This window comes from Dromiciops gliroides, chromosome 2 (assembly GCF_019393635.1).
Source record: "Dromiciops gliroides isolate mDroGli1 chromosome 2, mDroGli1.pri, whole genome shotgun sequence".
In the NCBI taxonomy this organism is placed as follows: Eukaryota; Metazoa; Chordata; class Mammalia; order Microbiotheria; family Microbiotheriidae; genus Dromiciops; species Dromiciops gliroides.
The window spans coordinates 129,067,579-129,081,675 of record NC_057862.1 but is presented as its reverse complement, the minus strand read 5'-3'; the positions used below and the strand labels follow the sequence as shown (position 1 = coordinate 129,081,675).

Genomic DNA, 14,097 nt, shown 5'->3' with positions numbered 1-14,097 from the left:
TGTTTTGAAAAAAAGACAAAAGCCTCTCCTGCCCTGTACGGAAGTAACACTGGAGCAATAATTATTGTCTCTAATTCACAGTCCGACCTTAGTATTTTCGGGGGAAATGCACCTTGGGCTTTAAAGAGATACGCACAGCAAGTTCACCATAGTTGGGCCGAAGGTGGAAAACTGGGTGGGAATCCTTGATATTTCCACGGGAGAGTCAAAAACTTGTAGGGGGCCTCTCTGCCGGGCCGGCCGGGCCGGCCGGGTCGTGCCGGGCAGAGCAGAGGCAGAGCATCTGTCTGCGCTTCTCTTGCTCACCCAGATCTAACCAGGGCGCACGTTTGCTCTGGGGGCTTTGAGACCCTGCTCCCATTTTCCTTCACTCTTTTCCTCTCCCTTCACCTCCCCTTCCCACTTTTTCTTAAGGTGTCCCTTCTCCCTCAGGTCTGTGTTTCGGTGTGGAAGGGAGGCTAAAGATAGGAGAGGGGGGATTTACACTCACTGGCACACCCCCCCTTTACTTCCTCTCCTCCCCCGATAGACCAGAGCTGGGCAGCTTTTCTTTATTCTCCCGCCCCCACCTCACCCCACCCCTTCCCTCTTTTGCATGTTAACGAACCTTCTCACACCAGCACGTGGAGGGTTAGCGGAGGGAGGGGGCTCGCCCGGCCTGCCAGTCTATCGAGTTATCTCTTGCAGACTGGGCTGATCCGTTGGGGGGGAAAAATCACTTTCCTTTCACACCCTGTCCCTGCCTCCGCCAGTCTCTCGTAGACATGCAGCGGGGAAGGATGCAGGACTCCCCAAACTGCAGCTGAACCAGGGGGCTGGGGGGCTGGGGGTCGGGGAGGGAGGGGGGGTTGAGCTCCCAGCCCAGCCGCAGAGAATTTAGTGGGGAGAAGAGTGGAGGGAACTACGCCCCGAGGTGGCCGACCCTCCCTCAATCCCCCGTGTCAAAGGATCGGTCCCCTTTCACCCCCTCCTCTCCACCACCCCCCGTGGGCCGGAGGGGCCCATGCAGCCGTTAAGGTAAGAGCGCAGAGTCGGTGATTGTAGAGGGTGAGGCAGGAAGAGAATGGGGTGAAGGGTGGAGGAGGGAACTCGTTCTTCCTCACTCTGTCCCGACCCTCCCAGAAGCAGGTCACCTTGGAGAGATAGGACTCGTCCTCACCTCGCTCGGAGTTTGCTGATATCCCCGACGGTAGTGTATTCCATACTAAGATTCTTACAGACGTGTGTTGTGTCCTCCCCCACCCCCTGCCCCGAACCCCCAGCCCATGCACCCCGTGAAACTCGTTTTTGGTTTTGCTTTTGGTTTTTAAATTTTCCTTGATTTGTGTTTTATTGCTGTAGCTTTTTAGTACTTGCCATTAAAGTTTTTATGGGGCTGAGTTCTCCCCACCCCCCACCCCCCACCCCCGAAAGAGAATTCCCCTTTCGCAGTCGGTAGCGATTGAAATAGACCCTGGGTATAGCTCTTGTGTTTATATTGGTGGACTGTGGTTATTTTCTCGACTTTTGCTCCGTGATATGTGTGCATTTGTGTTCGTGTGTGCATGTGTCTTGCTTTTCTTGTCTCGTGCACTATCGGTTTTGCATTGAGGGCTGCTGCCGCACACCTCTCGTTTGCAGCCGTCAGCTTCTTGAAATCCTCCTGAAGCCTGACTCTCCCGCGGGAAAACCCAATTGGCCGGTCCGTTGCTGGCCCCAAACTTTGAATCTTGCATGCGTTTAGCCCATTCATTTCACTACAAAAATACCCAAGAAGGGCGCGGTGGCACGGTGGTCGGTGTTGGGTGAATTCCATCCAGCATGCTGTCAGTGGTTTCATCTGGGTAACCCTCGTCTGGGGTTTCCATCCTGTCCTGGCTGGGGAGGGGGGACTTTGGGCTCCTCCGAAAGTATCATCTAGAATCTTTGCTGCCACAAAACTGTCAGAAGTTCTATGGATTTGTGGGAATGTGCCTGTCCAAGGCATCTGCTGCTGACTATCTCAGGGAAGTGCATCTCAAGCGCCTCATTTGCTAATTCCCAGGTTAGCACTGTTAGTGGAGCGGGTGGGGGTTGGGCAGAACAGGTGTATTTATGGTACTGGGCAAAAGTTGGGGGATGCTTTCATATGATCCTTGATTGTAGCGTGTTGGAATAATTGCATTGCATTTGCTAAGAGGTAAAATCAATTTTCCCCAAATTGAGATTTTAATGGGAGCTTGTGAGCTGCTATTATGTCGTGTGGTTTAAGGTGGCATTGGATTGCATTATTTTATAAATTGAATGTTTCGAAAAAGGATTAGGGAAAACAGCTCCATCTAGCGGAAATAATGAGCCACAAATTCCTTTTAATAACATGTCTGGCACCTCCACGTCCTCTCACAAAGTAGGTATACTACGGAGAATATAAGCTATGTTCGAATGATAACTAATAGGTTGGTCCAGAAATAGTGGGTTTCAATTTTGATAATTTCATAAAAAGTCCAATTAATTTTAGTAAATATCTGATATTCTGCCAAAATGACATCTGGCCAAGAACCACAAAAGAATATTAAACGATATTGTACTTTAACAGTCTAGTACTTGGGGGCATAGACTGTGGGTTTACAATAGTCCTTTGGGTCCTATCATTCGGCGCTATCCGAGGGGGAAAATTAATTATCCGCTAGCATATAAAGGAACTATCCTCATGCCAAGCTGCTGGGGGCTTCTGTAATCTGGATCAAATGTTTTTCACTTTTGGTCTACAGCAGAACAATTTTCATTTTCAATTTGAAGCAGGTTACATTTGGAATTCTTCACCTATAACTTAAGAAACTTGTAGGAGGACTTGAGAGGTAGAGAAGGAAAACAATAGTTCTCACCATTTTATGAAGAAAACAATCTGCTTTTAAAGTAACAAAGTAAAATCCTTTGCAATATCACAAGTGCAGTGTTCTATAGTTTCTAGACTTTGTCTGCTTGTTGGTTGCATGCTTAATAATAAGCCAATTTTAACTGCCATACTTGGTGAGAAAAAGTGAGGGGAAGAGGGAATGGGGGAGGGAGGGAGGGAAGGAGGGAAAGAGAGAGACAGAAACAGACAGAGACTTAGAGAGAGATGCCCTTAAGGAATTTGTCAGAGGGAAGTAAGATATATAAGGAATATTAAATCAAATGTCATTGAGGAATATTTTGCAGGATGAAAAGGAGGACAAAGTCCCTGGTTTGGTAAACATAGCATTTAGACTAGATTAAACGTTGTCCTGTAATTATATTTAATGTCCTCTTTCAAATAAGATATTATCTGGAAAGGCATGTCAGAGTCAGTCATGGATAGAACAGTAACACTCTTTCCCAATCCCATCCCTGATTAACTGCTTCACTTACTTATATACTATAAAAAGCAGTTAATAAAGGCAGGTCAAGTATGCAGTATAAGAAATAATAGACATGAGTCCTACTCTCAAGACACTAATCTAACAGGATGGACAGAACAAACAAATGAAATATTTAAAAAGAATAAAGCAATAACAAAAATGCACAAAAGAATTATTTTTATCATTTTAGTGAAATTCTGAAGGGTTTACTGTCTTTGAAGTTGATTGTAATAGAACTTGACTTATAATAAATATCCCAGCTGGGAAGAACAGATGGAAAAGTGTGGATCCCATCTTTTCTAAATGGAATCGTAACTGAAGAGGGCCCTTACAGTCTCCTACCTGCACATTAAGCTGTTCAGATCAGATCCACCTTTTCCTTTCTTCTTTTGACAGTTTAAAGGGATCAGTTCCAGCTTTCCACCCAACGGGAAAAAATGCCAAAAAGAACAGTGGATGGGGCATTTTCCACCAGCTCCAAGAACTAAATACTGTGCTGCACCAAAACTATGTATACAGATGAGATGGCAGGGACAGCAATACTTCCTCCATAAACCAATATAACTTAAAGGGCTTGATAGTCATTTATCCCAGACTTTTCCTCTAAAGGGAAAACTTTAATTAAAGAATCTGTTAAAACAGAGAAGATTATGAAGCCATAAAACAAAAGAAATATTAGAAAAAATGAAGTATGTATAATGTTTTTACAGCATTCATTACAAATCTAAGGCTATTTTGCTAGTTTAGGAGCATAAAAATGTATTGTGTATAATTTAGTTTGACAGATTTTATTGAGTTTATTAAACTTAAAAGCATAGTTATACATAGAATTATGGTTTTTTTTCTTTTAAGAGTTTTTAATTTTGTGACAAATGGAGCTGCAAGTTACTGTCTGGTGAAGTTAAAATAATAACCTTCCCATTAAATTAAAATCAATCCCTAGAACCCAGCACAAAGTGCTTAATCAACATTTGTTTGATTTATTTTAGTGTAGTTGTTGCCACCTTATAAGAAGCAGGCAAATCCTTGAGAACAGAAGCCAAAAACAGTATGGAATTTATTATGGTTTTTGGACTTAGTATTTTCTATAGTGACAAGCAGATACAGACATGAGCCCTTTTTAGAAAAAGAGCTGAGGTAGAAAGGAAAAAAAAACTCAAAGTGATTGCTTTATCATATGGAACTTAATCCAATAAATGTTATTTTCCAAGCTGTTGCCATTACCTTTTTCTGCTTCTTCTGAAGCAATGTCTATCTGAAAATTAAACATTTCCTCATATTGAGATAAATTTATATGGCTTTATAATCAATCAGTGATCATTTATTAAGTGCCCACTCTGTGCCAGGCACTGGCAAAATGCTAGAGATAGTTTACAATCTAATCCATACTACATCTAGTTCAAGTTCATTTATTACTTCCAGACATAAACTAATTTCTATCACAAGATGGAGGAAATAGAAAAATTTTAATCAGGAGAGAGGCATGAAGAGTCATAGTCTGGAAAGACCCTGCCACTCCATTGCAGGAGGAATGGACATAGCATAAACCCTGACTGTATTCTTGAACTAAATGCCTCCAAGTATTTTCTAGTGCCTAGCATTTAAAAGTGGCTTACTGACATTAAGCCCCAAATGTCTCCATTAGTTTTGTCATCTAGTTAAATGCAGTGACAAAAATTGGTTAATAAGTTATGTAATTATAATTGTGTTTTTAATAAGAACCTCACTTTTCCTTTTTCTTATGATTGTAAATAGTTTTTGTTTTTCAAAGATGATTTTAACTATCTGGATCATTTGGTAAGGAATGTCTGGGGAGGAGGAGGGGAATCTTATTATGGAAGTACAAATTAATGGACTGAGTCTTAGCTCCAGCTCAACTATCATAGAGCTGTGTAACCTTGGGCAAATCACTTAGAATAATGGAACTTTAAAGATGAGACAGATCTTAGAGATAATCTAGTTCAACCGATTATTTTAGATAAATAAACGGAGGCCCAATTAAATTAATTAGCTTGTTCTAGTCAGTCACTAGTTATAAAAGTACTTACTATGTGCCAAGCACTATACTAAACCCTGGGTCACAGAGATAGTTGGTAATAAAGCTGAAATTAAAATCAAACATTCCTTGATTCCTATTCTCATGTTGTTGGTTTTCCCTACCATACTGTGATGAGCAATCTCTCATCAGTTTCCTTAACTCAAAAAATAGTTAGTCCAAGTGTCTATGCTCTCTCTCTACTATGATACACTGTGATTCAGACTCGGGGACTAAATAATTGGCTTTAGTATTTTCTGGGAGTTTTGTTATTAAACCCCTATTACATCCTTATCAAGTATTGTGTTCTTTATGCTTCCAAGTACCTTAATATCCTCAGTTATTTCCTTAAACTTTTTTTAAGCAAACTCTCAAAAGACATTTTTAGTTTATCCCCAGAGTTTGTGGCACTATTGTATTATTTACATTCTTAACTTTTTGAAAATAGGTAACACCTACCAATTTAAGGGAGTAACTTTCAGTTGTTTTATCAAGTATTTTGTCCAGCTGTAGTTTTCTTTTTTTTCCTGAGGCAATGAGGGTTAAATCCCCAGGGTCACACCAGTAGTGTCAAGTGTCTGAGGCTGGATTTGAATTCAGGTCCTCCTGAATCCCGGACTGGTACTTTATCCACTGTACCACCTAGCTGCCGCCCCCCTCCCCCCAACTGTAGTTTTCTTAGAAGGTATACATGGAATCGCTGAATCTCAGGATTTCAAGAGACTTCAGAGTATATTTTGATGAGGAATGTTGTAAGGTCTAAATGAGATATTGGATGTAAAGCACTTTGCACACTTTAAAGGGTTATATAAATGTCAGTTGTTATTGCTTCTTGTAATGGTGTTGGTGGTGGTGTCGGCCAGCAGCAGCAGTAAGTACTAGTAACAGTAGTAGTAGCAGTAGTAGTAGTAGTAGTAGTAGTAGTAGTAGTAGTAGTAGTAGTAGTAGTAATCATCTACAGTCACTAGACCTCTACTCTGGTGACAGCTTCATTCCCTGAACCATCTACTTCACTTCAGCCGATCTCAAAGAATTTTTATAGGAGTCATACAGGTATGTGCTACAACCTGACTCTCAAAAAACCATATATACCCGTATACCTTTTTTTTTTCGGTGAGGCAGTTGGGGTTAAGTGACTTGCCCAGCCAGTCACACAGCTAGTAAGTGTTAAGTGTCTGAGGCCGAATTTGAACTCAGGTCCTCCTGACTCCAGGGATGGTGCTCTATCCACTGCGCCACCTAGCTGCCCCTAACCATATACTTTTTTGTTTGTTTGTTTTTGTTTTTATTTTTGCAGGCAACGGGGGTTAAGTGACTTGCCCAGGGTCACACAGCTAGTAAGTGTCAAGTGTCTGAAGCCGGATTTGAACTCAGGTACTCCTGAAGCCAGAGTCGGTGCTTTAACCACTTCGCCATCTAGCTGCCCCTTTTTCTTTTTAGTGAGGCAGTTGGGGTTAAGTGACTTGCCCAGCCAGTCACACAGCTAATAAGTGTTAAGTGTCTGAAGCCCGATTTGAACTCAGGTACTCCTGACTCCAGGGCAGGTGCTCTATCCACTGCGCCACCTAGCTGCCCCCCTAACCATATACTTTTAAGTTTAATTTGCACTACAATCCTTTTATTAAGTCTAAACGATCAACAAAATAACTCAATCCCTGATTTGTAAATTGCTGCTTTATGGGGTTTAAATGCCCACAAAGAAATTTTAACTATGGGTTCTGCAAGCTGGCTGGACCTGGCTCCTGCATACCCCTAACATAGAAACCCACATCTGGACAGGAATGTCTTCTATATCCTTTACAAGTGGTCATCCTTCCTTTGGCTGAAGAACTCTACTGAAGGAGCACCTATCAATTCCCAAGGCAGTCCAAACTGATGATGTCATTAAAAAGCAAGGCTGGTCCCTAGGATCTGTATCCTATTACAATAATATGTGATTCATTATGATTCTCCATGGTATTCTTATGTTTTTTGAATTGTCAACACTATCTTCTGTAGGACATTAAATTCTACTCTATAATGTGCATGTCTTTTTCAGTGCTTCTTTAAAAAAAAAAAAAACAGGTTCTGTGGTTACCATAAAGTTTATGATTCCTTTCCCATGCACATTTGTCTATCCATCTATAACCACTGCAGGACACGGTGCTTCATTGATTCTTCCTTGTACAAATTCCATTACCTGTTCACATTCCAAGTCCAAAAGAGGTTCATTCAAAGAATGTCTACAGGGCAAATTGTATGATGGCCCTAGTAATTTTTAAGACTTCCTGCAAGCATGCATTTTCAGTTATTGACAGCAATCCTGAGGAATAAATTGCTCTTGTAAGAACCATCTTACATTCAAGCATGTGTTTGTTCATCCTTCTAACATATAGAAATGCATACTTCATTCAACAGTACTTGAAAATTATGTATCATCTCTACCCTTCAAAATAACTTATAGTGTAGGAATGCTTTTGTATGTTAAAAGTTGGTCTTATGTTGCTGAGGGAGAAAAAAATAGGAAAAAAAGCATAGATTTACTGATAACACCTAGTCATAGGGAAGTATAAGTGACTTTCTGGCCCAGAAAATCTCTCAGTGCATTGTTAAAGTTAAAGAGGTGATTTAACCATTCTATATACATGATCTTATGGAATTAGTAGAAATTCAATGACAATTTGTATAGATGATTAAAATATGCTTCATGAAAATATTCCATTCAACAAGCATTAAGTACTTACTATGAAAATATATTAACATATGAGTTATTACAAATTTTGATAGATACCTTCATTGAGGAAGCATAATTGCTTTTAGCTGCTTCTTTGCTCTTGCTAGTGGCAAGAATATGAACATTTGGGGTCAGGATATGAGTTTAAATATACTAGTCAGATGGCCTTGGACAAATCTCTTTACCCCCTGAGCCTCACTTTCATTATCTATAAAATGAGGTGGTCTCTAAGGTTGCTTCTGTCTCTAAATCCTTTGATCCTATAACTTTCAAGATCATGGGGCCAGGAAAGACCAAGCTGATTATTATGAGCAAGGGAGGAAGTACATATTAATTTCTGGTAAAATAAGTAAATACTTCTTTTAGTACATACTCAATTTCTAGTCCTTTCACACCAAGATAACAAGATAGAAAGGTGTCTGCCAACCTGGAAATGAAAAATGAAGAAGAGGAATTCCACAAAGATTGCATGAAACTTTTGTTTCTTGTATGAAAATGGCCGTGTTATCTGGTAGCAGAAATAGAATTGGCCTTTGTAGCAGAGGTAGGTACTTCGTTGTTTGTCCTCACTACTAGAATCATAATAATCCGAAATTGTAGCTACTCAGATAGATGTGTGATCTGACCAATTCAGAAGTTCCCTAGTACAGATTGCAACCTACCCATTCCTGCTGTGCCAAGCTCGATAGGTTGTCCAAATACATGTATGTTCTAATCTGGGCAAGAGACATTCTTATCTACTTGATCTTACCTATGTGGATAATAAGGCGAAACTTGTGAGTGGTTATAGAGGTCTTCAAGGATGCTCTGCAGTGTTCTAGGGCCTGATTCAACCACTCAGTCAGTCAACAAGTATTTATTAAACTCTTAAAATGTTCCAGGCACAGTGCTAAGTCCTGGGAGAAAGTAAAACACAGCCACTGACCTCAAACAGTTCACATTCCAGCAGAAACAGTACATGGTTTTACATACAAAATGTCTTCTTGCATGATTTTTTGGGTGGGGCAATGAGGGTTAAGTGACTTGCTCAGGGTCACACAGCTAGTGTCAAGTGTCTGAGACTGGATTTGAACTCAGGTCCTCCTGAATCCAGGGCCGGTGCTTTATCCACTGCACCACCTAGCTGCTCCTCTTTTGCATGATTTAAAAAAATCTTTTTCCAGAAGTAAAACCTCAAGAACTTTTATCAGTATTTTTGTGGACATGAAATATCAGTTTCCACTATTACAAGTGAAAAATCTATCGATTCCCTGTTATTCTGTATAAGTCTTGTTCAAATCTTTCTGTCAATTCACCATAGAATATATACCCAAGGCACTGTGTTCCTCCATTTAATTCTTGTAGTATGTCATAACCCAATGTAATCGTCAGGCTAGCCATCCTTTATTGCTCATTCTTGATACATGACCATCATACCTCCTTTTCATATTATACATGGCCTTAATGATGCCTTTTACAACTCCTCTCATATAAACTATTATTGGTAATATGTTGGAACCTACTCACACCTACTGTGTGCTTTTTCCTTACCCTTGGGGTCACTTATAATTGTGATTCTTCTTGGACTATGAGTGTTCCATAATTTACAGCCATTTAGCATAACTGGGAGAATATATAGGATCTAATCATACTTATTATTCTAAAGAAGAATTGCATCATCCAAAATGATTCTATTTCAGTTGTGATGGGAAACAAAGTTCTTGGACAAAAGAAAAAAGGGAAAAAGGGAAGAAAACATTTAAGTGTCTTCTATGTGCCAGCCACTGTTCTCATTACTTAACAAATACTGTGCCATCTGACCCTCACAACAACCTTATGAGGTAGGCAATATTATCATCATCCCCATTTTATAGTTGAAGAGACTGAGGGAGATAGTGGTGAAATGACTTTCCCAGAGTCACAGCTAGTGTTTGAGGCTAGATTTGAATTTAAGTCTCTTTGACTCCATGCCCAGCACTCTGTCCACTGTAACACCCACCTAACATTAGGCTTTTCATTAAATCTTGTGCAGGTTCACATCAATAAAAAGCATCAACATTATAATGAGTTATATTATGACTCACTGTATAATGGCAGATGTAATTTGAATAGAATTCTGAATCTTTTGAAATCTGCCAAATACCAAAATTCACTGTAGCACTTTTTTTTTTCTGTAGTGCTATTTCTTCCTAAAATTACTTTTTTATTTAACTGTGAACTTCTTTTTTTTTCCAATAGGATGAAAGATCCTTAATGACAAGAACTGTTTCATTTTTGTCTTTGTTTTCCCAGTCCTGCGCTAGCACAGTGCCTTGCATATACTTGTGGAATTGAATAGTTGCAGCTCATTACAGATGGTAAAAATGTTTTCCCAAGAATTTTAACAATTCCCACTGGTTTGTATTGACTTGAGTAAATATATGTATCTACCCTGTTACTCAATTCTGTATTAGTTGAATACCATTTTGCCTGCAGAGAGACACTTGCTCTTCCCTCTGGATTGGCTGTATCTTCCTCTCCTTCCCCCTTTTTTCTCACCAAGCTCCCTAGCCAGCTAGAGAATCTTCTGTATTTTAGCTTTGCCATTAGCCATTCTAAACAACTTTCAATGTGATGAATAACGTGACGATCCATTCTTCTTGCTAAATGTCCGTGGTATTCAAGCTTGGCACCAATATTATTCACTAATCCAAATATTCCAGCACTCTTTTGGTGGAGACACACATAAACTCACTGTCATTTAAAACAATTGCCATGAGTAGATAAACAGTTCAGAGATGGTTATGATCACAAGAACACATCAGAATGGTGGTAGGTAAATACTGTATATCCATCATCCTCAGTGGTTTAATGGAAATCCATGTTATCTCTAGAAGTGTAAAATGTACGAGGTGCTAGATGTGGTAACATTAAAGATTACATGTTACTATTTAGTACTTAAGAGTTTTATGGTGTAGTTTCACAAACTGTGACATTATTAGATTATAGGCAGTGTGGCTATGGTAGCTAGAGTGCTGGCCTTGGAACAGAGAAGACCAGAATACAAGTCTTCCTCTGTTACACATTGGTTTTGTGACCCAAGAGAAGTCATTTACTTCTTCTAGACAGCTCTCTAAGACTATAAAATTGTAGAGAAGGTGCTAGCAAGCATTGGTAGTGAGAATTTCCCTATCTGGAGTTATCTATATCAATGACATGGTAGGTACAGTCCCTAAACCTGTTATTATAGAAGAAGTTCATATTTACCATCTAAAACGTGAACTCCCAATCTTTAAACGATCATTTATATTTGCAACATTTCCCCCCTGAGGAAATCCAGAAACTTTGCCAATGAAACCATATGTATCCCTAAAGATTGACTAGGAAAATGAATGTGTCACAAACAAATCAGTCACTGAGCAAAGATTATTTCAGTGGAGCCATTGAACTGTGGAACTGGAAGAAAACTTCTAATCCAAGTAACCCCGTTATTTTTCAGATGAGAAATCTCAGACCCAAAAGGGTAGTGCCTTGCCAAGCTCACATATTTAGTAGCAGAGCTAGGACCAGACCCCAGTCTCCTGAATCATAATTCAGTGTTCTCTGTTACACCATACCAACTATCACATCTTTGAAACCTTTATCTTAATTCTCTCAGCCAATGATCACATATTTATTACATGCGTACAATGTGTTGTGTCTCAGAATTATAATTGTGCAGGATATAAAAGAAGGCTAAGAAATGGTCCCTGCCCCCAAGGAGAACCTAATTGGTACATATTGGTGGCAGTATGAATATCTTTGAGAGCCTTCCAATTTATTATTTTTTTCTTTTTAAAGACACTTTACTGTAAACATATGGAAAAGAGGAGAGTTTGTAAAATTAACACTATTAGACTCTTATTCAGGTTTTCATGATGGGTGTGTGGGAGGACTTTACTACCAGTATGTATAACATCATCTGTCTAATACTACTAAGGTATATAAATTGACCCTAGAGTTTTTTTTAAAAAGCTTTTAAAGGTTAATTTAGAGGTATTGTCTGTGGTAGATACTGCTGAGTTTATTACAAAGTGTATTGTACATAACTCATTCTTGTATTACTCTATCACTACTCTCTTCTCACTGTAGGACTGTCCTGTACATTGTATCCATGCTGCTGCCAAATTAATCTTCCTAACTCATTTCAACAAACATTTATTAAGCATTACATCACCATAGGAATGATATTTGAAGCCACTGGAGTGGAAAAGCTTGCTAAACTAGAGGATATAGAGAAAGTAAAGAAGACAGCCCATATTTAGGGGATGGCAGAATAGAAGCCAATAAAGGGAAGAAAAAATGAGTGATCAGAGACATAGAAGAATAATCAAATATTTGAAGGGCTGTTCATGGAAGAGCAATCAACCTACTCTGGCTCCAGAAGGCAGATATAGGAACAATGAATAGAAATTACAAAGAGGCAAATTTGAGCATGATATAAGGAAAATATTTTTACTCATTAGAGCATCCTCAAATTCAAATGGAAGGTATTGAGTTTCTGTTCACATTGTAGTGGGGATATGTTTTCAGGTATAGCCTGGAGTAGATGGCCACTAGGATCCCTTGCAACTCTGAAATTGTGCTTTGTTTTTTTTGCTTTGTTTTTTTGTTTTTTTAGTGAGGCAGTTGGGGTTAAGTGATTTGCCCAGGGTCACACAGCAAGTAAGTGTTAAGTGTCTGGGGCCGGATTTGAACTCAGGTACTCCTGACTCCCGGGCCAGTGCTCTATCCACTGCTGCCCCTGAAATTGTGCTTTGTTGAGAGTGAAATATCACAGAGGTCAAGATATGAGTGAGTATCTAGAAGGGTAGAGTCAGCAGTATTAAAAGCTGCAGAGAGGTAGAAGAGTAAGAACTATTTCTTTTAAAGACATATGTATTTGGCAATGAGGAAACCATTAGTGACTTTGAAATAACAGTTTCTGTGGTGGGGTGGAAGCAAAATTGCAGGAGATCGACAATTAATTGATGAAGGTGTCTTCCATAGTTTGTATTTCCCATAGTTTTTGATAGTGAAGTGTTAGAGAGAGAGAAAACAACAGTTTAATAGCATTTCAAGGCAAATGGTAGTTTTAGCATGGGAAGACATAAATATATTTGTAAGCAGCAATGAAAGAATGAATGGTAAAGATTAAAGAGAGGAAATAGTTGATGGAGCATGGTTCTGGAGGTCATAGTAAAGAATGGGCTTAAGGGTATAAGAGAAGGAATTAAGTTTTGCAATAATGACTTCTTCATTATCTAAAAGCAGCTGGATGTCAGGTTAGCTGAAATCAAAAGGCATTTTTGAGGTATAAAAAGGGGCATTTCAAGGGAGCTTTTTATCATTATCTTTACCTTTTCAGTAAAGCAAAAAACATGGTTATCCACCAAGTGAGAGTAGGGTTGGGGTAGATTTAGGGATTTGAGGAAAATGAAGAAGATTTAGAAAAATCACAGTGGTGAAATGTGATATGGAGCTCATAGGAAAAGAATCAAAGAATTTCCATAGCAATAGGAGACCCAGATGAAACCAGAAAGAATAAATTTGTTGTGGACCTACCATGGTTTCATTACTTCCTTCCATAGCCCTTGGCAATTCAGGAACAGAATGGAAAAGGTGGATAGTTGGAGTTATTGAGGGTTGTGAATGGTGGTATGACACTATATAATCTGAATTTCAAAAGTATGATGGATATTCATTCAATCATGAAGGTGAGAACAGTGTTGAAATGACAGAGTAACGGATCAAACTATGCATATGCTTTGATCCAGCAATGCCACTGCTAGGTTTATATTCCAAAGACATGCCAAAAAAGGGGAAAAAACCTATGTGTACAAAAATATTTATAACAGCTCTTTTTGTGTTGGCTAAGAATTGGAAATCAAAGAGATGTCCATCAATTGGGGAATGGCTAAACAAGCTGGGGTGTGTGATTGCAATAGAATATTATTGTGCTATAAGAAATGACAAGCAGGATGATTTCAGAAAAATCGAGACTTACATGAACTGATGTATAGTGAAGTGAACAG

General features: G+C 39.3%; 1 protein-coding gene across 4 annotated transcripts in view; it reads left to right on the top strand.

Moving 5' to 3' along the window:
• The first annotated feature begins 837 nt into the window (after positions 1-837).
• The window catches only part of RGMA (repulsive guidance molecule BMP co-receptor a), a 55,104-nt gene continuing 41,844 nt past the window's right edge, over positions 838-14,097 (top strand). Inside the window, exons 1-2 of one of the 4 annotated variants that reach the window (XM_043988140.1) lie at positions 838-1,017; positions 1,126-1,189. Coding sequence is in view for 1 of the 4 variants with exons in the window: in XM_043988144.1 (XP_043844079.1) it covers positions 1,004-1,017 (14 nt within the window). In the remaining 3 variants the exon portion in view is untranslated. Of the gene's footprint in view, positions 1,018-1,122; positions 1,190-1,642; positions 2,024-14,097 lie in introns of those variants that run through there. The other 3 variants (XM_043988139.1, XM_043988144.1, XM_043988141.1) reach the window with 3 other exon arrangements.